This window comes from Schistocerca americana, chromosome 1 (genome assembly GCF_021461395.2).
Source record: "Schistocerca americana isolate TAMUIC-IGC-003095 chromosome 1, iqSchAmer2.1, whole genome shotgun sequence".
In the NCBI taxonomy this organism is placed as follows: domain Eukaryota; kingdom Metazoa; phylum Arthropoda; class Insecta; order Orthoptera; family Acrididae; genus Schistocerca; species Schistocerca americana.
Genome location: NC_060119.1, coordinates 286,323,151 through 286,347,612, shown reverse-complemented (window position 1 = coordinate 286,347,612; position 24,462 = coordinate 286,323,151). Strand labels below are relative to the sequence as shown.

Genomic DNA, 24,462 nt, shown 5'->3' with positions numbered 1-24,462 from the left:
TAACAGTTTGAATCTTTGATGTTTCATGTCAATAAATGTTTTACTGAAGACTAGCTTCAGGAAAAGAATTTCTGTTGAAGCTAATGTTAGTGGTGGTAACATTATGTATTAATGTTGGATCATGTCACTGAAAAAATTTTTGCATTCTTGTTTTGTGTAACATAAATTTGCACGGGTCTAAACATATGATAATTGATTCACTGTGAAATGGGCTGTATTGGTAGGCGATACTTTGTGGCATAATGTGAAGTTTAAACGCTTATTACATAACAAATTTTAATTCACTCTATTGCCTGTTACCACATTGCAGTGCACATGCACATATGGACATCTATCAAGACTGCACACAACACTAGTCTCACAAACTCTTTTCTCATTTCCTTCAGTGTAACGTTACACTGCAGAATTCTCCTCATGTTCTTCACTCAGTTGTCTTTTGTTATTATGATCAGTTTTGTTGATTGTATAGTGTTACTTCACTGACTTGTGTTGATTCCTGTTCTGGCCTTCTGTCTTTTTGTCATTCTTTTTCCAGAATGAATTTTCCACTCCCACAGGAGTGTACATTGTAGTAGAACTACTTGAACTTAAAGATGGATCTGTTCCTTTTTGTGTGGAACTTTGTTAGTGACTGAGATATCCAAGCATTCTTTGAGTCCTGACCCAACATTCAATCAGATAGTACATCTCTCCTATTCTTGGCACTTCATGAGGCTTTTGCATATACTTTGTTATATAGGATTCCTAGGACAATATACAGGGTGGTCCATCTGAAGTTTCAGATGAGATTATCTCAAAAACTATACATTGGGTAAAAATAGTGGGTAAGACAAGTTCGTAAGCTCAAAGAGGGACATCAAATAATACCACACATGACCCCCAGCCCCCGCCCCCTTGGATGGGGTGGGGGCAGCTTTTAAATCTTAAATGGAAACCCCCATTTTTTATTGCAGATTCGGTTTCTCCATAAAAAAGTAATCAAGTTTTGTGTGAAACATTTTTTTAAACCATTGACAGATGACGCAGAAATTGAGAAAAATTTTAATTTGGGAAAGAACTCCACTTTATTTAGAATGATCTGAGAAGGAAACATCAAATCAATACAAAATGTGCACCAGTTCTTTCATTATGCCAAATTACGCTATATTTTATCAAAATGTATCCTACCTGCCACAGTTTTTGTTGGAGGGAGGCAGAACGGTATTAAAATCTCACTAGGGAACTCTTCACAATTGCATTACTCACCATACTGTGGCACTACTGTGGCCAAACTGCAAACTATGGCTCAGTATAAAGATCAGTGCAATGTGATTAGACATCACTTCACTTTCAGATTGTGAACCATAAACATCGGCTGACAAAAGTAAATTATTCTTTAGCAAAACATGGCTCACTATCCTCCTACAGAGAGTGTTGATATGATGTTAATTTTAGGTAAATGCCATAACAATTACACTACAGCTGCGCAGTCATATGCGGATCATTTCCCAAACAGACAACATCCAAGTGAAAACATTATGTGAAATTGCACTCAACGAGCTCGAAATGGATACATGCACCATCAACCTCATCATCGCAAATACAATGAAAATGGTGTCTATCACATTACCGTTCTCTCCTGTGTTCAACTGGATCCCAAAATTAGTAGTCATGCTATTCAGAGACAACTGGAATAGCGAAATCAACTGTTTTGAGAATTTTGAAGTCACATAATTATCACGCATATCATATCACACTGTCACAGGCATTAACACTGAAAGATATGCAAATATATGTGCATTTCTGCCAATGGGCCTTGAAAATGATAAGAGGTGACAATGATTTTAGATATGTTATGTTCACCGATGAAGCCACATTCAAAAACAATGGCGAATTAAATCGTCGTGATTGTCATTATTGGTTCCCTGTCAATCCACACTGGAACAGATCTGTTGACGATCAACACAAATGGCCATTAATGGCCTGGTGTGGAATTTTAAATGGTTACTTGATAGGACCGTATTTTTTTGACCGAAATGTTACTGGGGAATCTTATTTACAACTTCTCTGCGATTTGTTGGAGCTAATGGAAGATGCTGATTTAGAAACTAGGCAACGAAAGTAGGTAGGTTGGGGCACAATGAAGTGCTGCTGGGGAACATACAGGGAAAAGGTGGAGAAAGGGCAGGGCAGCTATGTGCAGTCTGGAGGTTAGACAGTGGGCAAGGGTGATGTGGGGGGGGGGGGGGGGGGAGTGGAAAAGGAGAGAAGTAAAAAGACTGGATGCGATGGTGGAATGAGGGCTGTGTAGTGCTGGAATGAGAACAAGAAGGGGTGGATGGGTGAGGACAATGACTAATAAAAATGCCAGGAGGGTTATGGGAATGTAGGGTATACAGGCTGTGTAGCAGTCACTGAAATGAAGGATGTCATGTTGAGCAGCTTGCTCTGCAACAGGGTGGTCCACTTGTTTCTTGGCTCCAGTTTGTCGATGGCTATTCATGAGGACAGACAGCTTGTTGGTTGTCATGCCCACATAGAATGCAGCACAGTGGTTGCAGCTTAGCTTGTAGATCGCATGATTGATTTCACAGGTAGTCCTGCCTTTGATGGGATAGGTGCTGCTTGTAACTGGACTGGAGTAGGTGGTGGTGGGAGGATATTTTGGCCAGGTCTTGCATCTAGGTCTATTACAGGGATATGAGCCATGTGGTAGGGGGTTGTAAGCAGGGGTTGTGTAGGGATGGACAAGTATATTGTGTAGGATAGTTGGACAGTGGAATACCATTGTGGGATGGGTGTGAAGGATAGAGGGGAGAACATTTCTCATATATATAGCCTCCTATTCCCCTTCATCTTTTTGCAGCTGTTTCGTACATTGTGTTGTGTGATATGCTGTCTGTGTTCCCCTAAATAGAGAAACAAAGCTTCTGCTCTGTTCTTCCCTCTTTCAAGGGTCTGATAAAAGAATACACAATCCAGAATATATTCTGTGATCATTTGCATGACCATAAAGTTATAGAAAAGTGTATGTCATTGTCAACTGTATGAAATGGAAAAATCTCTCAAGAAAACCACAAAATTATACAGAATTTCTGGCCCTTATGTACCTTCAGGAGATGAAATATCAATATGCGACAAGTAGGTCCCCTACATCTTGTGGTCTGAGAACCTGCCCTTCCTTTATAATCTTTCCGAACCCACCTGCCTCTCCTCCCCTAGGAACGAATTGATAGTTCTGGACGGTAGAATAATGTGTGTGCTTTTGTATGTGTCAATCGACAGTACTGAAATTTCACCTCTCATAAAGGTTTAGAAAAAAGAGAAGTAGAAAATATGCTCCAAATTAGAATGTGGTAACCCTATCACTGTACGAGAAATATTAAATTACAGTTTCTGACACTGAAAAATGAATACTTTGAGTGAAGAAAGAAGTCAGGAGTAAATAGAGATTCCATTCTAGTGAAACCTTATCCATTCAAGTAGAAGGCTGAGTTGCCACCTGTTTTCATTTCTCAGGATCTTCTCCAGATTGTATCAGCATAGTATCCACAATAAAGTTCAACATGGACAATTTGACTTTGATATATGAAACTGGTCTCAGAAATGAACAAAGCCAATCTGAAAAACTACTGTCTTTACTAGTCATATCATATCTGGTTTGCAGAAGAAACTGTAAATATTAAGAGGAATATATTGCCACTACACCTACATATTAGGAACCAAATAAACAACAATTGAGGAACTTACACTTTTATTAACTAAATACAAGATCTGTCAAAGATTCAATATCAGTTTGTAGTATTTCTGTTAACTTTTGACTTAAATTGCTGGTTGATGCTCATCTTTGACAAGGGTTTTACTGTAGCTGGCATTGAACTTTGCTTCATATGTTCTAAGTTTTAGATGTGATGGAGGCAATGTAGACAGTAATACTGACCATGCAAGAAAACTTTCTGTAGCTCACTTCATGATTTAGGTGAAAATGATCAGACCTCAGGTTCACAGTCCAGTCTTGGTAAAATTTCAAGGACCTTTTGGGACATAATGAATTCTGATTCATAACTGATGGTCATATTGAGAATTTTATTTTATCCTCTGTTTCTTTTAAATTTATGTACACATTTTACTTCGTTGCTTGTGCCGTTCCATTTTTATATTCCTCTGTTCCCTTAATCTAGTTTCCTGTTCAGCACTTGTTGTTTTTTGAGCCATGCTACAAAATAAATAATATTGTAAGTAAAATAAATAATATTGAAATTAGAATAAATAAATGCCAGCAGCAGTCAACACTTGTATTCATTTCTATGTGATAGTTTTACAGCCAGCAAATGCCTTCAATATATTATCTGTCCTTTTGAATGTTCATGAAATAATTATGGTTCCACATTGCTACGAAACTTTGTATATTTAATGAAAATTTGTATGGAAAAATGACCATTCATTTTATTCTATATGTGGTGCTCATCCATGAGTGTCGTGTAGACAGTTGTTTCAGGATTATGTATTTTGCATAGAGGATGACAGTAGATTGTGTGTTTCATAATTTTTTGTTGTAAATAATTCATTAGAGGGATCTCCATAATTGCAATACCAGATATACCTCCATTAAAACTGAGTTTAGCTGAGAAAGTTGTGAATAATGCTGCTACCAAAATGTTTGAACTTACCCAACATTATTAAGTGGCTGATAAATAGCACAGCTAAATTGAAAAATAAGATGAAACAGTTTCTTCTGGGCTACTTCTTTAATTCCAAAGAAGTATTTTTATTTAGAATCTTGCAGGTTATTTTTTGTAATTATTAAAGTGAATATTCTTTCCTGTAATGTGAGCACCTCTGTAAATGGTCAGCATGCAGCAACAATATTCAAATACACATGAAGTTGATAACCTGTAAATTAACTTCTTGGTTTATATTCTAAAGTTTCCATTGGAACATGTAACTAATTTTTCTTTTTTTAGGAACTCGCTATAGACATGAAAATCCTTGTGGTGGCAAAGTACAACCCAATAAAAAAGCTGATCATAACTACAAGACAATTGGAAGTGTCTTCAACAACAGGCAATTTTATGCATCAGTACAGGTAACAAAAAAACACAACAAATTGAAATTGTAGAGTTTGTTTAATAGATTGACCACTTGTAAATGGAATGAGAAGATTTCCATTGCTGTATTAATTGCATATTTTAATGATTTTGAATTTTAATCCCAACACAATTTTTGGCTAAAATTATACAAGTGTATATTATTTTAATGTACAGTTTATTGTCATTGTACTCAAAACAGCCTTAAAGAAATGTGCTCACTGGCAACTGCAGGGTATCATGTTAGCTAAGAGCAAGAAGACCAGGCATTTTGAAGTAAAATAGTTCATTGTTGGCAAGAGGATGATTAGATTTGAATAAATTTCCTGCTACCCCACCAGCAATTTCAGAATAACCTGGAGGTATCTTCAATCATGTTTACTCTATTTGCACTCATTGCATGTTTATTTTCTCTGGGTTGTATTATCATAGCCTTCAACAATCTCCTCTTCCTCCTCCTCATGTTATACAAAGGCCTTTGAGGACAATGTTGGCAGTCCTTTTCTTTCTCTACCACAATGCTCAATTTGCCTTTGTGTGAGCTGGGAGGCGTTAGTGCATCTGGCCATTGTAGTTAAGTGGTTCAAGAGTATTTGTAATGTTGTATAGTATTATAAGAGTATTGTTACCATAGTTGTATAAGTGTATTGTAATTAATATAAGAATGATTGCCTTTGTATGTGCTGAACAAGTAAATAAATCTATCACAATGGAAGTAGCTTAATAAACTTCCTATAAATGTTGATGAAGTTTTTGAGTTAAGTATTTTCCCGATGCTTTAAATATTTGCTCACAAGTTTTCCCCATGCATGATGTGTACGTTATCAGAACAAATCACAGAAATATTAGAAATTTTATGATGATTCTACTTATTGCAGGAGTTTCTGACTTTATAAACACAGAAAACATTATATCTGTACATCTGCATTTTAAATAGTGTAGTTTTCTTTATTTGTTTTTATGTTCAGAGTAATCTCTCTATATCCATATAACAAGGTTGGAAAGATATGTTATTTAAGATGTTTGATTCTTAATGTGAAGTTTACAATATTGAGGCAGACAGTCTTCACTTTGTTTTATGTTTTTGTTTTTCTTTCTCCTGTTACATCTAAGTTTTCTCTTTGATTGTATCCAGTTTATATGTCTTTATCCTTTTAAGTTTTCGGATGATATGCTGCTTGCTGCTTGCTGTGGTCTGATTCTTTGTATTAATGACTGCTGTTTCTCTTGTACCTGATTTGTGCCAAATGGCAACACTTTAAGGAGCTCAGCCAATCATGGTCGGTTTTGGGGAACCCAGGTTCCTGACATGTGACTGTTAAGCATTGTCAGTTCTTTGTTTCTATTAACCTTGGGCATACTTTCATGAATACTGATTGCAGTGACAGTGAAATATTGTGTGGAATGAGAATCTTGGTTTAACTGTGTAGACTGAAGGAATGGAGGAAGCCTGTATAAAAAACCCCTTATCTTTTAAGGGGGCTAAGTATCAAAGGAATGAGTGAATACTGCTGTGAAGTGCTGCAAGAAGAACTATATGAGAGGCATCTGCTGCACTCTGTTTGTATTAAATTTGGTCAGGCATTCAAGGTTCTGTCTCAGCTGACTCCACTCTCATATCTTTTTATAGGACCTGTGAATGTTTGCTGGAGGTACATATAGTAAGTAAAGCTGTCATCAATCCAGATGTTGTTTTGGACACCACATTGGTTTTACTAGGCATGGCTCTCCTGAAGGCAATACACTGTTGTCTTCCTCCTTCCTTTGAACTGATTTACCCAGCTAGTTTTAGGGTACCTACAGCTGAACATGGTTTTTGGACCATGGTGTAACTCAATATTTTTCACATCAGCAAACACTGCCAAAGGTGAAACAAATGATAAATGACAGACAGAAATAATAGTAATGGACAGGAATTCTTTGAATATGCAGTCTCACACTTTACCACTAAGCCTTGTAATCTTTCCCTCCAATACATCACCATTAAATTTTTCAGTTTCTTCAAAAAGGTTAATTACATTGTTTTAAATGCTTCTAGAGGAGTAAGATGTACAAAATACATTTTTTTACTTACCTTCGTTTTCTCGTTTGGTGCAGTATGTCTAGGGGTAGATTCTTGAGGCTGAAATTTTTTAACTTCGTGGGTTCCAGGTGGCTAGATAAATATTAAGAATGCCTGTTGCGTGATTTCTGATTGCACCTTTTTTTAAAATTTTATTTTTATTATGTCACATTCTTCTATATCACACTGACTTTACAATCTCCATTTCCGTAAAACTAACAATTACAATGTTATTGCCTAAACTGAAAACACGTTCGATTCCCTCAGAGCCATGCCCACTACTCAACACATTCTGTGGTACTAACAGTATTCCAAAGAGTTTTCAAAACAAAAGAGTTGACAAACTTTCTTGACAAAAGAAGGCTCATCACCAAGTCGTATCATTATTTTGTAAATGAATCTAATAAATATCATCAGATTGTGCAAATTAATAATAGAAATTTTAAGGATGTCAGCTATTTCATAATTTCAAATGTTTCTAAAAGAAGAGTAATTCCAACTGCACACATAGGGCCAGCATATATCGATTTTAACAAATTAATTTTTTTATACATTTTAGCCTGAAATATAATACATTGTATATAAAATGAAATGAAATTCATTTAGTTAAACAGCTGAGATAATGTTCACCTATACAAGATTCAAAAATATTAGGTCTTGGCTATATAGATAAAAAAAAGTTAGAGACGGGTGTCCCATTACAAAATCCCCCTCTCAAATTTTGGAAACAGTGTGTTTACAATGTTTTGTGACAGACTACAAGGTTTGCCAAAAGGTGTACAAAATGAAGCCAAAATAGAGAATATAGAGATGTATATAAGTATCTGATACATAATATATTACAGAAAACATAAGAAAAATATCTGCTATACAAATCATAATCTGTACATATATATCAGGATATGGCATTCACATTTTCAGATATGTGGAATATACTATTGCAAGACAAAAAATACAAAGTCAAAACACTAAACAATAGAAATAAATACAGAGACAATGTAAAATACTAGAGTTACAGATTGTAAGTTTACATCCATGAAATCACTCATTCAGAATCTTGAAAAGAGAAGAGAAAATTTTCAGAGCCTAAGTGTATGATGAGTGAGCTGACTCGAAAAACTCACGATGACGGGCACAGATCAGTAGAATATACTCAATCATGAGTAGGAATTAATCAGCCACATAAACCATAGTATTTAAGGGTATGTTGATTCATTAAAGGACAAAATAATGAAAAAATATTAGAGCCTAAGTTTACAATGTGGGGACTGACCCATGAATCCAGACCACACTGGGTAAAAACCAGCAAAAAAATGTTTTGACACAACAAAATGAATAAAGCTCATAATCACATCATTAAGTTCAATTATATGCAAAGGGTAATTATAAGAAGAATCTACCCTCAATCAATAGTTGTACGCACTCCTTGAGTACACACACACACAGTTGCGAAAGCCAGGGGTACCCAAAACAGAGCTAAGCATGAGTATGTCCACAACTCAAGTTCCAATCAGATACAATATTGCAATACTCGGGATAAATACAGGTAAACAGAATTAGCTTTGAATGATGACACAGTCGAGTTGGTTGAGAACCAAAATCAGTGTATGAAAGCAAACATGTATGCATCCTGTTATGACTATACTAGTAAATGCCTTCCATACTATTTGCTGACTGTCCACATAAACTAACCCAGAAACATAAAGACCTAGAAGATTCATCAAAGTTGATAAAAAAATACATACTGACTTAAAGTTACATACATAATGTGTTGGGAAGTCAATTCCCTACTTGAAAAAACATGCATTTATGCAGAATGACGCTGTCTTTAGCAGTCTTGGCTAACAATTCACAAATATCAGTCACAACACTAATGTAGTTGACAGATGCTCGAGTACATTATCCAGCACCTATGATCTCTTGTAAGTTGACTGGTGCAGTAGGATACAGCCATACAGCAGTGTGGGGAGAGGATCTGCACACATCTTTCAGTTTACTCCCTAGAGTTCTCATCAAATGCTTCAGTGGGTAGCTAACTTCCTGTCTAGCATTCACATCAAATCCTGAAACACTGTTTTGTGTATGAAATATGCTGTTCAATACCTTCTTCACAGCATACAAGATGTGTTCTCCCTATTCATTTGCAAAGTCAATAACGTGGGATTTATGTCAGTTGAAATTAAAAAGTGTTCACATATGAAACATTAATGAACAGAGTTAAATGCAATGATAAAAATGAACTAATGAAGTGTTACACACAGATATGCTAAGGTACTAACCCTAACTTTTACAGTACATATTATGAACATTGTCCCATATAAAAATTGCAAAAGGATATACTAATTTAGTCTCATGGCACAAAATTAGCAAATTCTAATGCACATGTCTATTGCAGAACATAAGTATATAGTGTATCATAGATTTTAACTCAATCAATAGATAAGACACAACTCTAGAAATCACATCATCTTACATACTAAATTCCAGACAAACAAAACACAACTATGTAGTTTTCTGAATATACAAACAGATTTAAACTTAGTCAATAGAGAAGACAGAATGTTAAAAATCACATCATCTTACACACTAAATGCATGAAAAACAAAACACAATTACATAGTCTTATAAATCTGCAGACATAGTGTATATTTTTTTCTAGACTAGGGATCATTATGCATTCACCTTCAAAGGTTTTGTCCTCTACATCGAATATTAACAGTACTTGTCATTTTACAAACTTGACTTTAACACAGATTTTCTAATGCAATCTTCCAGTAAACATTTACTGCAGTTAGTAATGTTGTCTTTCAATCTAACTCACACTGTAAACTTTCCAACTAGGATCACCAAAACCTCAAGGACAGCCATTGATAACATTTTTATAGACAAATCAAAGGAACAAAATTATATCATAAATGGACTATCAGATCATGACATGCAGCTCCTTGTTTTAGATGTAAATTCTAAGCAGATTATCAAGACTGCTAAATCTGAGTACAGGAGAGTAGTCAATCAATCAAAAATTGAATGTTTTAGAAAACTGCTCAAAGATGTGAACTGGAAAGATGTTTATAGTGCTCATGACATGAATGAAAAATATAACACATTCGTGAACAATGTCAGTACCATGTATGAAAATTGTTTTCCTCTAAAAGTTACTCAAATTAAACAGAAGTCTATAATAAAACCATGGATTACACAAGGAATAAATATTTCCTGTAAGACAAAAAGGAAAATGTGTCTGTCAACCAAGAATAGCTCCAATGCTGATGATTTAGCTAAATACAAGGAATACTGTAAAATATTAAAAAAAGTAATTCAGACATCTAAACAAACGCACTACAAGAAGAAGATAGCAATGTCAGGGAACAAAATAAAAACAATAATGGATATAGTGAGAGAGGAGACTGGTAGAACCAGAAAGGAACAGGAGCAAATAGCACTAAGGGTAGATAACACATTAGTAATTGATGGGCATAGTGTGACAAATCTATTTAACAAGTACTTTATATCTGTTACTGATAGAATGGGATTGTCAGGATCAGTAAATAATGCCTTTGAATATCTGAAACTAGCCTTTACAAATACACTCCTGGAAATGGAAAAAAGAACACATTGACACTGGTGTGTCAGACCCACCATACTTGCTCCGGACACTGCGAGAGGGCTGTACAAGCAATGATCACACGCACGGCACAGCGGACACACCAGGATCCGCGGTGTTGGCCGTCGAATGGCGCTAGCTGCGCAGCATTTGTGCACCGTCGCCGTCAGTGTCAGCCAGTTTGCCGTGGCATACGGAGCTCCATCGCAGTCTTTAACACTGGTAGCATGCCGCGACAGCGTGGACGTGAACCGTATGTGCAGTTGACGGACTTTGAGCGAGGGCGTATAGTGGGCATGCGGGAGGCCGGGTGGACGTACCGCCGAATTGCTCAACACGTGGGGCGTGAGGTCTCCACAGTACATCGATGTTGTCGCCAGTGGTCGGCGGAAGGTGCACGTGCCCGTCGACCTGGGACCGGACCGCAGCGACGCACGGATGCACGCCAAGACCGTAGGATCCTACACAGTGCCGTAGGGGACCGCACCGCCACTTCCCAGCAAATTAGGGACACTGTTGCTCCTGGGGTATCGGCGAGGACCATTCGCAACCGTCTCCATGAAGCTGGGCTACGGTCCCGCACACCGTTAGGCCGTCTTCCGCTCACGCCCCAACATCGTGCAGCCCGCCTCCAGTGGTGTCGCGACAGGCGTGAATGGAGGGACGAATGGAGACGTGTCGTCTTCAGCGATGAGAGTCGCTTCTGCCTTGGTGCCAATGATGGTCGTATGCGTGTTTGGCGCCGTGCAGGTGAGCGCCACAATCAGGACTGCATACGACCGAGGCACACAGGGCCAACACCCGGCATCATGGTGTGGGGAGCGATCTCCTACACTGGCCGTACACCACTGGTGATCGTCGAGGGGACACTGAATAGTGCACGGTACATCCAAACCGTCATCGAACCCATCGTTCTACCATTCCTAGACCGGCAAGGGAACTTGCTGTTCCAACAGGACAATGCACGTCCGCATGTATCCCGTGCCACCCAACGTGCTCTAGAAGGTGTAAGTCAACTACCCTGGCCAGCAAGATCTCCGGATCTGTCCCCCATTGAGCATGTTTGGGACTGGATGAAGCGTCGTCTCACGCGGTCTGCACGTCCAGCACGAACGCTGGTCCAACTGAGGCGCCAGGTGGAAATGGCATGGCAAGCCGTTCCACAGGACTACATCCAGCATCTCTACGATCGTCTCCATGGGAGAATAGCAGCCTGCATTGTTGCGAAAGGTGGATATACACTGTACTAGTGCCGACATTGTGCATGCTCTGTTGCCTGTGTCTATGTGCCTGTGGTTCTGTCAGTGTGATCATGTGATGTGTCTGACCCCAGGAATGTGTCAATAAAGTTTCCCCTTCCTGGGACAATGAATTCACGGTGTTCTTATTTCAATTTCCAGGAGTGTAGCTTCAGGTACATGAATATGTCACTCACTTCACCAAAAGAAATAACTTCCATAATAAAATCTTTAAAAACAAAGCATTCTAGTGGTTACAATGAAATATCAACAAAGTTAATTAAGGTATGTTCTTGTGAGTTTAGTAAAATTCTAATTTACCTGTGTAACCAGTCAATTATAACTGGAACATTTCCTGACTGGCTAAAATATGCAGATGTTAAGCCTCTATTCAAGAAAGGGGATAAAGAGAGACCATCAAACTACAGACCGATTTCACTTTTGCCAGCATTCTCAAAAAGTTTAGAAAAAGTAATGTACAGGCAGATTCTCAACCATCTGACCACAAATAACATATTATCAAGAACACAGTATGGATTTCTGAAGGGTTCTGATATCGAGAAGGCTATTTACACCTACATTGAAAATGTACTTAATTCATTAAATAACAAGTTACAAGCAACAGGTATTTTCTGTGATTTGTCAAAGGCATTCAGTTGTGTGAACCACAACATCCTTTTAAATAAATTAGAATTCTAGGGTGTCACGGGCAGTGCTGCAAAATGGTTCAAGTCACTGAATTGAATTGAATTTTATTTGATCCTGTAAGATTACATTGTGTAAAGTAAATGTACGTGTAATATAGGACAGGTCAAAGTATTAACATTCTTTATCACTTATTTTTCTGCACCTTTAACTTACATTTTTACATCACTGATAATGAGTAAGAATATATACAAATTTGATGAGCATAAGTATTCTGCAACACTGTAAAACTCTTTTTCAATGAGATAGTCTTTAAGATTCTTTGGAAAGTCATTGTGAAGTACACTATCTTGCAGGTTTTTGGGCAGACTTCTTAGTAGTCTGATACCAGAGTACTGGGGTCCTTTTTCTAGCATTGCCAGTCGGTGGGGTATGCTCCGTACTTCATTCTTCCTTCTTGTATTGTGGGTGTGTACACTAGCATTTGTAATCCAGTCCTTACTACCTTTTGTGATGTACATTATTATTTTGTATATATACAACGATGAAAAAGTTAAGATATCTAAATTCTTGAAACAGTTTCTGCACGTTTCAGAGGTCTTTCTTCTTAAAATGGTTCTAATTGCTTTTTTTTGTAATGTGAACACTCGTTTTGTCTCTTGTTTGTTTGAGTTTCCCCACACAGTCACTCCATACTGTAAGTATGGTTCAAAAAGTCCATGATACACTGTACACAGAAGGTTCTTGTCTGAATACTGTGATAGCTGCATCATTAAGAATATGACAGAGCTCAGTTTCTTACAGACATTATTAATATGTTTTTTCCATTTCAGTTCATTATCCACAAGAATACCTAAGAATCTAGCAGATTCTACTTCTTCCATCCATCAACCTCTAAATCCATGTCTACAGCCTTTTCCTTGTTTTTAAACACTGCATACATAGTCTTTTTTAAATTTATAACTAGTTCATTTTCCAACAGCCATTGAGCTGTGACATTTGCAGATATGTATGCTCTTCTCTCAAGCTGTTCCATATTTTGGTCACTATTTAGTATTGTCATGTCATCAGCATACAATATTTTCTTTTCTTTCTCCTCAACACCTATATCATTAACAAACACATTAAATAACAATGGCCTCATTACTGAACCCTGCGGCACTCCATATTTGATGGATTTGGTTTCTGATTGGTACGAGTTTCCTAATGATACATACTGCTTGCGGTTGCACAAGTATGATTTTATCCATTCACTTCGTTGCCCCCGAATGGCATAGTTGCTTAATTTTTGTATCAGCATTTCATGGTCAATGGTGTCAAATGCCTTTGAAAGATCCAGAAACATTGCAGAGACAACCTTTTTCTCATCTAAGGACTGTAAAATGTATTCTGTTAGACTGGCAATCGCTGATTCTGTAGATTTACCCTTTCTGAAACCATGTTGTGAGGGTATGAGAATGTTATGTTTGTCCAAATAGTTAACTAATCTTATGAATATAATAGAGGGAAACATTCCACGTGGGAAAAATATATCTTGTCTGCTTGTGTCTGTGTATGTGCGGATGGATATGTGTGTGTGTGCGAGTGTATACCTGTCCTTTTTTCCCCCTAAGGTAAGTCTTTCCGCTCCCGGGATTGGAATGACTCCTTACCCTCTCCCTTAAAACCACATCCTTTCGTCTTTCCCTCTCCTTCCCCCTTTCCTGATGAAGCAACCATTTGTTGTGAAAGCTTGAATTTTGTGTGTATGTTTGTGTGTCTATCGACCTGCCAGCACTTTCGTTTGGTAAGTCACATCATCTTTGTTTTTAGATATAGTTAACTAATCTGGTATACATAAGCATTTCTAGGATTTTTGAGAAACCTGATATCAGTGAAACTGGTCTGTAGTTGTTGGGATCATCCTTACACCCTTTCTTGTACACTGGCACTACCTTCGTTATCTTCAGTTTTTCTGGAAAAATTGCATCTCTGAAAGAACAGTTTGCTATGTTCAGCAGTGGTGTTATTATCTCTTCACATACCAGCTTTATTACGTGATTTGATATTTCATCATCACCAGCTGATTTCTTGGACTTCAGTTTCTGTATAGTTTTCCGCAATTCATCTTCCGTGACTGGTTTTAAGAACATAGTACTGCATGATCTTTTTGGTACCTTAATACCCTTCTATTTTTGACTATTTCTTTCCAATTTTAAGTTTTCTACTACACTGATATAGTTATTATTCAGTATGTTTGCTATTTCCATAACATCTGTGACAACTGTGTTGTCTATTTTAATTGACCTAATACCTTCTTCTTTGTTTGAACCATCTTTTTCCTTTCTTTCAGCATTGATTGCATTCCAAGCTGCCTTTGCCTTGTTTTTTGAGTTCACTATGGTGGTGTCAATTGCTCTTGCTTTGGCTTCTCTTATTGTTTTTCTGTACTTCTTTTTTAACATTTTATGGTTTTCAGCTTTGCCCATCCATCTCACATCCTGAAGCTTCCTTCGCTGTTCTAGTATTTCACTGGTAATCCACTGTGTTTGATCTTGCTGCCTTTCTTATCTCTTTACTTGGGGAAGTGCGACATTAAAATGATACTTAATTGTTGAAATAAATGCATCATATTTTTTCATTTACACTCTGGGCCTGTAGGGTTTCATTCCAGGTTTCCTTACTTAACATTGTTCTAAAGATGTTGATATTTTGTTCACTGATGATCCTAATTTCTTTGGTTGTTTGTTTTGGTTCTGATACTGTGTCATTACTTCTGCAAAAGCTGATTAGTTGTCCATGATGATCAGATATTTCTGTCTGAACTACATGTGGCTCATAGTTACACATATTAGTAATTATGTTGTCAATAACTGTCTCACTTTGTGAAGTCACTCTTGTTGGTGCAGTTATTGTCACTTTCATGTTATGCTGTATTAACAATTCTTCAAAATCCTGTCTTATTTTTGTGTCTTTTCCCATGTCAATGTTGAAGTCTCCACATATAATAAGATTTATCTTCATATTCATTCTCAATAAGCTAGCATTTTTTTTTTTTTTTTTTTTTTTTTAGAAAGATGCTAATATTGCCACATGGTGACCTGTACACACAAAACACTCTAAAATCCTCTGCCGCTATACCAGTAACTTCAAAGTCTTTTTCTCTAGCTATGGGAAATGTAGCAGCTTCACTGTTTACGTTCTTTGATAGAGTACCTGTTTTAATATATATACAAACGCCACCACCCTTATATTTAGATCTGCAGAAGTAACTAGCTAGTTTGTAGTCCTTTATTGCAACATTATGTATTTTACTTTCAGTTAGTCCATGTTCACTTATGCATAATATGTCTGGTCTTACTTCACTCAGGAGTACTTCTGCTTCTAATTTTTTGTTACCATAGTATTGAATATTTTGATGAAGTACTTTTATGTAATTTTTCTTTTGTTGGTTTACATGTTGTGAGCTGTATTCTGGGGCAAATTCTTTAGTATTGTCTTTTTTTGTATGGTGCTTATATTTTTCTTTCCCAGCTGGAGTGTATGATTGTCACCCCCTTCAGGCCATATTAGTTTCCCTTGCATCTAATGATTTTGCAGACATCTGCTAACATTCTGCTGAACGTTACAGACCCCAGTCTATTTAAATGCAAGCCATCCTTCACTAGTGAGTTCCTCGCTAACAGAAAACAAAGGGTGTCAGTGCAAGGGACTAGTGAATTAAGTCACCAGTCATCATCAGAATGGGAAGAAATTACATGTGGTGTCCCACAAGGATCCATCTTAGGACCATTACTTTTTCTTGTGTACATTAATGATCTCTCATCAGTTACACTGCCAGAAGCAGAGTTCGTTTTGTGTGCAGATGACACAAGTATTGCAATAAATAGTATGTCGAGTGTAGTTCTAGAAAGATCTGCTAATGATATTTTCATGGATATTAATAAATGGTTTAAAGCCAACTCACTGGAAAAGACTCACTATATGCAATTCAGAGCCTTTAAGAGGTTTCCACCCAGCATATGCATAAAGTATGAAGAAGAGCAGATAGAAGAGGTTAACAGTCTTAAATTCCTGGGATTACAACTTGATAATAAATTCAGTTGGGAGGAGCACACCACAGAACTGCAGAAACGCCTTAACAAATATGTAGTTGCAATTCGAGTGTTAGCAGACAAAGGCGACAAAAAAATGAAAACGCTTGCATACTTTGCCTACTTTCATTCCATAATGTCGTATGGTATAATATTTTGGGGTAACTCTTCAAGTCAAACAAAAGTTTTCAGAGTCCAAAAGCGTGTAATACGTATTATTTGTGGATTAAATTCACGGACGTCCTGTAGAAACCTCTTCAAAGAACTGGGTATACTAACTACTGCCTCTCAGTATATTTACTCCTTAATGAAATTTGTCCTAAATAATATATCTCTTTTTCCAACAAACAGCTCAGTTCATACATATAATACCAGGAACAAAAATGATCTGCACAAGGACTTAAAAGCACTTACTTTAGTTCAAAAAGGGGTCCACTACTCAGGAACACTCATATTCAATAATTTGCCAGCAAACATAAAAAATTTAGTTACAAATAAAGATCAGTTTAAAAGGGGCCTGAAAGACTTACTAGTGGCCAACTCCTTCTACTTCATTGACGAATCTCTTAATAGAAACAAATGATGTATTTTATATATTCATACTATCAGTATTGTTATTTCAGCCTTAAAAAAAAAGTGACGTGTTCCACATCCACGAGGATCTCCTTAGTGCAGATCTATGGAATGAAAAACTAATCTAATCTAATCTGTCTAATCTTTGCTTACCAGTAACTCCACTTACCTTTACAAGTGCAATGGACATTTCCACAAAATTCTTACTATACTTAATCTTGTCTCTAAATTGTCCAGATATACGACAAATTGGACTACCTGTATCAATCAAACAGTTCCCTTTCCACTGATCAATCTTAATCTTAATGTAAGGACATACAGAATCTGAATCATCATCTCTGTTATTAGACACTTCATGTATAAGATCACTTTCTATTTCATCAAATGCTACATCCACACTGTTTTTGCAGGGTTTTATGAACTTTGAAGATTGAACACAATGAATGGATTCCATAGTATGAGTAACATCACTTATTACAGAAGGAACACAAAATATATTACTGTCAAAACTACACTTCCTACTTAGATCCTCTTTCACTTCATTCCACCAATTTGGATACAAATTTTGACTAACCACAGCTAACTATTTGGTATTCCATACCTTCACTTACATCATCACATACATCACTCATCGTATCTGTATTCGCAAATAACTCTGAAACTTCATTATTCTTAAACTCCACAAATACTTGATTTTCATCATCGTCATTATCATCATCATATTCTTCCAAAATTACTTCATCAAAAACATCATTAACAACACAAGTCTCATCACCATCAAAGTCACACACCTCACCTACATTCATTTGCAATAAGCTACCAGTCTCATACTTCCCAACTTCAGTTACTACACAGCTCTCATTCACATCGACATAAAAAATACCACTTACTTCAGATCCACTACAGTCATCACCTGTTTTACATACACCAATAACACTGTTTTCTGACCAAGAGAAGAAATCATTAGTGCACACAACATCAAAATTCTCATTAGTCTCACATTCTGGTTTGTGATTATTACCTACATCATTATAATTAAAAATAGTATTCCAAAACTTTTGATCAAAACATAAAAGAGAAATCTGATGTTGCTTCTGTTGAACTTCAGATACCTGTGCCACATTATTAATGCTGTTACTATTCTCTAATTGTAAGTGTAAATTGGGGAGTCCTGCACTTATTGTGTTTCCTCGCCCAAAAACTGTGGACCTTGGTTGAGGTGGACTACCGTTTTCTGAATAGTTGCCTCTGTGATTGTTTTTCCTATTATATTGCCCATAGTTATACCCATTGTTCCTATTCTGCTGATGTTCAAAATTTCTGTCTCTGTTACCATTTTGACTGTGATTGAAGTTACCCCCATCTCTGTTTCTGTAGTTGTTTCCATTGTAATCTATATCATTATGATTGGTATGGTACATGTTTCTTTCTGCAGCCCTATTCAGCCTGTCAACATATTGTAAAAATTGTTCAAGACAATCATCAGGTCCGTGCACTAAATCCCACTGCAGCCCTCTGGTAATCTCTATTTGAGTGTATCAATCAAAGTCATTTTGTCATGGCCTGTCAAGATGTGCTAATTTTTAAGTTGATTCTTACAGAAGCCTTTCAGGGTACCGTCCCTATTCCCATAGTTTGGATCATTCAGAATTTCACTTTTAATACACCCTTGTTCAGCTCCTGACCAAAATTGGTTTTAAAAACTTTTTTCGTAACTTTGATATGTCTCCCACTGACTTAAATTTAGATTTACTCAAGACAGAGCTTTGCCTTCAAGACATATTTTAACAAATCTAATTTTTTAATTGTCACTCATGCCTGACACAAAACCATCCTTATAATGGTGTAGAAAATCCACTGGATGTAAATTATCTGATGGGAAACTTTTGATTGGAATGCTGGGCCACACAATACCATTGTTTGAATAGATTGTTGTGAATGCAATTTTCCTGAACTACTGAGATTTTTTGATCTAAAACATTTACATTAATTGGCATACTGTTTCCAACATTTAAAATTTTTTGATCTAAACTACTAAAGTTATGTTCCATTTTTTCTGATACAACCTTCTGTTCAACTCTGATGTCATCACCATTCTTTGTTTGTTTTGCAGATTGGGCAACTAACTCATTTTCCAAAACAATCAATTTATATTTTAAGACATTGATTTTTTTTCATTCACACTTCTTAATCCCTCTGGCAACCCATTTTTTAGCTCCAAAATCTGATTACTAAGTTTTTCTATTTGGTATTGTACCCTGTCCATTTTTCTGTTGTTTTCAGTTTTTAGGTCCTTTAATTGCCCTTGTAATGAAGTAAATTTGCTATAATTGTCCATCCTTCCAGTTAACTGCTCATTAACTTTACTAATTTTTCCAAAATCAACTGCAAAAAATCAGTTTTTACTGTTTCTTTGCTGACTACAGTTTCAGTTGGTTCAAGCATGTCATGGCTGTGTCCCACAGCTTTCACATCTACATCGCTACTACCCTCATCTCTATTAATTATCCTTGCAATCACATGAGTCCACAAAAAAAATAATAATAATTTCACAAATAGTTTGTACTTATATTTTCTTTTTGAAGTCCCTCATTGTAGTTGTAAAGTCCTCTTTCATTTCATCCAGTAGGTCATTGTTGATAGTATCTCGCCACTGTTGATATGACTTTGTTGAGCAGCTCTCTGTCTTCTTTCTTCACGTGGTCGGGAATCCGTATACACAGGGTGGAGAAAAATTGTATCATGAAATTTTAACCCTGGATAGCTGATGCCAGTAGGAACCAAAATTAATCTGTTAAGGACCCTGGCGGATTCGCCCCTAGGCCCCCAGAGTGGAAGGCTGGTGTGCTACCACCGAGCATGTGGGCCGCCTTGGATACATCGCAATCCCCAGCAGGCAAAGCATTCACAGTCATACGTTGTCCAGAGCATATGGCATGGCGCCATGTTTCCATAGTTTCAAAATTCTGTCTTGCTGACATACACAACATTAGTAATTTTGGTTCCTACTAGCATCAGCTATCCAGGGCTAAAATTTCATGATAAATTTTTTCTCCACCCTGTATATAAATACTGCAAGTGACACAAATCACTGTCCTTTCTTCTTCTGCAACAGACAAAACTTCATTATCAGTCAACTGATCCCAGATGATGCCCACAATTGTAATCGTACCCTCCCACATATCACCATTAAATTTTTCAATCTCTTCAAAAAGCTTAATTACTTTGTTTCAAACGCTTTGAGAGGAGAAAGATGTACAAAATACGTTTTTTTACTTATCTTCATTTTCTCATTGTTGGCTGCAGTTTGTGCAGGGGTAAATTCTTGAGGCTGTTTTTTAACTTCGTGGGTTCCAGATGACTAGATAAAGATTAAGAATGCCTGTTGCATGATTTTTGATTGCACTGTTTTTCTTTTAATACGTCATATTCTTCTGTATCACAATGACTTTACAGTCTCCATTTACATAAAACCAGCAGTTATGTTGTTATTGCCAAAATTAAAAAGACGTCCAATTCCATCAGAGGCATGCCCACTACTCTACACATTCTGCGGTGCTAACAATGTTCCAGAGAGTTTACAAAACAAAAGAGTGTACAAACTTTCTTGAGAAAAAAAGAATTATCACCAAGTTATATCATTATTTTGTAAATGAATCCAGAAATAAATTTAATAAATATCATCAGACTGTGCAAATTAATAATAGAAATTTTAAGTATGCCAGATATTTTGTAATTTCAAATATTTCTAAAAGAAGAGCAATTACAACTGCACATACAGGGCCAGCACATATCGATTTTAACTAATTAATTTTTTTTATACATTTTAGCCTGAAATATAAATTGTATACAAAATCAAATGAAATTTATTTAGTTTAACAGCTGAGATAATGTTCACCTATACAAGATTCAAAAATATTCCTAGTATCAGCTATTTCTCCAAACCACACATGATACATATTAACAGCACATGTGTAACATTAATTACTGTGAAAATCTCATTTGTGATGACTATCTGTATTCAGTCCATCTTTGTCAACGTTTCTTTCCACAGTTCACAATAAAATGTAAATTATGTGTATTTCTACCTGTTGTATCTCTTGGCTGGCATTTCTGTTTGCTATTTGCACAGTGCTCTATGTGGGGAAAAACAGAAATCAATCTCCAGCTTTTTGCATGGTTACTGGCAAATTAAATAATTAAATAGACCACCAAATAGTCAAGTACAGTTCCCAGTATAAACTGAGTGACTTCAATAACTATTTGTAGTCTCCCTTCCTCTCTCCACATTTTTCGTGGTGCCAATCTCTGTTCATTTCTGTTGTTCATCTACTTCTACTCTCTATTCTCCTATATACACTCTTCCACTCTACAGGTCCCAAAACCAGCAGTACACGTCCCTGAGCACTTTTCTGCTAAATGCTAGGTCACTCAAATATTCATTTTCACATCGTATTCTCCTATGCCCCTTCTCCATGCCCCTTGTATATGTATATATTTTTGGATCAAAGGAGACCAAAAGGCAGAAGGTTTGAGTTGTTGACGGACACATACAGAAGAAAGAGAACTTGCTAGCTTTCAGTGTAATCCTTCCCACACACACACACACACACACACACACACACACACACACACACACACACACACACATCACCCCCCTACCTTTGCCGGTACATGGTGCCCGCTGGACGAACAGTTTCAGTGCTGCATTTCAGAAGGTGGAACAGGTTGTTTTGGGGTTTGTGATGGGTGGGGTCATTATGGTTTTCTAAATGTTTCACCTAGCTGTTGCTTACTGGCTCCTTTGCCTTGCTGTTTCTTTGTCAGTTAAATGCTCAACTGTTCCTAATCAACTCTGCTGCTATACTCCTCACTATCCTCTCAATGTCTCTTCCATGTTTTACCACCCACCTCAGCCAAGATTGTTATTTTTTCCATTCAGACTTCCGCACCAGAAGAGAACAGTCTTTAAAACAATTCTTTACGCATAACAGACCCACAACAAATGTAAATGAAAGTGTGTACTCTAAGGTGGTATATTATCATTTAAATTAGTTTTTCTATTTTGTAGAAATAAATGAATAAAGAAATGTCCATAGCATTGGTTGTGGCTAGTTATGCTAATAAAATGTGGTATATGATGATTTTGTTCCATTATGAAGAAGTTTTTTATGTTCTAACTTAAATACTGCTTCAAAGCAATGAGAAATTTCAGTATTCTGTTTATGTACATGGTCTGATAAAATACAAACATAGTCTGCTTGCACAAGTATGTAGAAGAGAGATGCAGGTCTTCTGTTAGATTACTTAAAATATAAGTTGAGTATTGAAACAGTTCTGCACCATAAGTTTATAGCTTCTCCAAACAAACAATTTTTGTTTATTTTTTTCAGGAATCTGATGCAGTAGAACATTGTAACTTCAACTTTAAAAATGAATCTGAATGGAAGAGCATGTCAGAAGCAGCAATAAATTCTGTACTTGAAAAAGAACCACATGTTCCTTTAGTTGGAGGATATCTAGATGCATTACAAATAAGCAGGAACACACAAAATGAACTGAAGAAAAATATAACAGAAAAGAGAATGGTAGTTACATACTTTGGTATATGTTTCTTAGCTTTAATCATGGCTGTTGTCAGAATACTGATAGTAATACCTAAGCTGTGTTTTGACATGCACTGAAAACTTACTCAAGCATTATCCTACCAACAGTTACTGTTTCCACATGCCAGGACTATAATTTCTATTGGCACCAGTTTCTATCACCAACTCTTTTCAGACTTGCCCTTCTTTTTTATGTCTAGAGCCCTATTCAAAATGTAGTTCAACTGTGGAGTAGTATATAAGCTAAATTATTATATTGATCTATACATGGTCCACTCACATTAATGTGATCACCACCTATGTTTGATGTCAGTGCAAAATAACCACTCACAAATGGCAGGCAGCAGCACTAGCAGTGGTGGTTTGTAATATGTGTTGGTGAGGAGGGGGGGGGGGGGGGGGCAGGTGGAGCATGGAAAACAATGCTGTCATCATAATGCAGAAATGAAGTGATTTACCTGGGGAGCTTGGAAAACAGTGCAGTTGTTGTAATGCAGAAATGAAGCAATTTATATGACGTCCAAAAGGACAAAGTCATTGGCTTTAGGACCAAAGCTAGAAGGATTTCTGAAATTGCTATGTTTGTAAACTGTTCACATGCTGCCATAGTCAAGGTACGGTGTGCATGAATGGTGCTATCCAAAACCAATGCTGTGGTGCACCATGTGTCATAAATGACAGGGGTGAAAAATGACTGTGGAGACACGTACAGATGGATAGATCTGCAGCTGTTACACAACTGACAGTCCAGATAAACCAAGGAGCTACCAGCTGTGTCACCTCAATAATAATTCCTCTAATGTTGCAGTTTATGGGTGTCCACAGCAGGCATCTGGTTCATGCAACCATGCTATCTGTTGTTCGTTGGTGACGAAGGCTGGGATTTGTGCACCAGTATCACAACCGGATATCCACTGAGTGGTGACAGATGGACTTCTCAGATGATACACATTTTATGCTCTATCCGACTGATGGATATTGGCATGTATGGTGTGAATTGTCTGGAAGCAAACATTCTGCGACAGTCGATGAAGTGTTATGGTCTGGGGAATGTTTTAATGGCATTCCCTTGATAATTTCAACATTCTGGAAGGCACAATGGATCAATGTAATTATTCACCTTTACTTGGGGCTGTGTTCTCCCTTACATGCAGTTTGTTTTTTCTCATCATGATGGCATCTACCAGCCCTTCCAGCGGATACCACCGTATCGTAGGCACCTTTAGTAGCATAGCTACTGGCAGGGTCACCCAAGCCAGAGTGGTCTCAACTGAGATGCCAAACAAAATGTGTCTCACACCTTAGGGTAGGGGGGACTCTAAAGGCTAGGTCATTGACGACTCTAGGGGAGTTAACCCCGACATGAAAGCCTAGTCCTCCAGATTGGGGGTTAAGTGCAGAGTTGATACCCCTGCCTTGTAAAAAATCTATTATTGTGAATAACTCATCAAGGAATGCTGGACTCCTCTATGAAGATAAACTGTGCTAAGACAGGAATATAGATTTATTGATGCTTAAATTAGGAACATGGAATGTGCCTACGTCATTGCAAACAGGACCAATGAATAGTGTTGCAGAGAAGGTGCTGAAGTATG

General features: G+C 37.0%; 1 protein-coding gene across 1 annotated transcript in view; it reads left to right on the top strand.

Annotated features, from left to right (window-relative positions):
• Positions 1 to 24,462, top strand: part of LOC124594477 (centrosomal protein of 76 kDa-like) — a 131,218-nt gene that overhangs the window by 87,359 nt on the left and 19,397 nt on the right. Inside the window, exons 7-8 of the mRNA XM_047132856.1 lie at positions 4,944 to 5,065; positions 22,655 to 22,849. Of these exons, the coding sequence (XP_046988812.1) occupies positions 4,944 to 5,065; positions 22,655 to 22,849 (317 nt within the window). The remainder of the gene's footprint in view (positions 1 to 4,943; positions 5,066 to 22,654; positions 22,850 to 24,462) is intronic.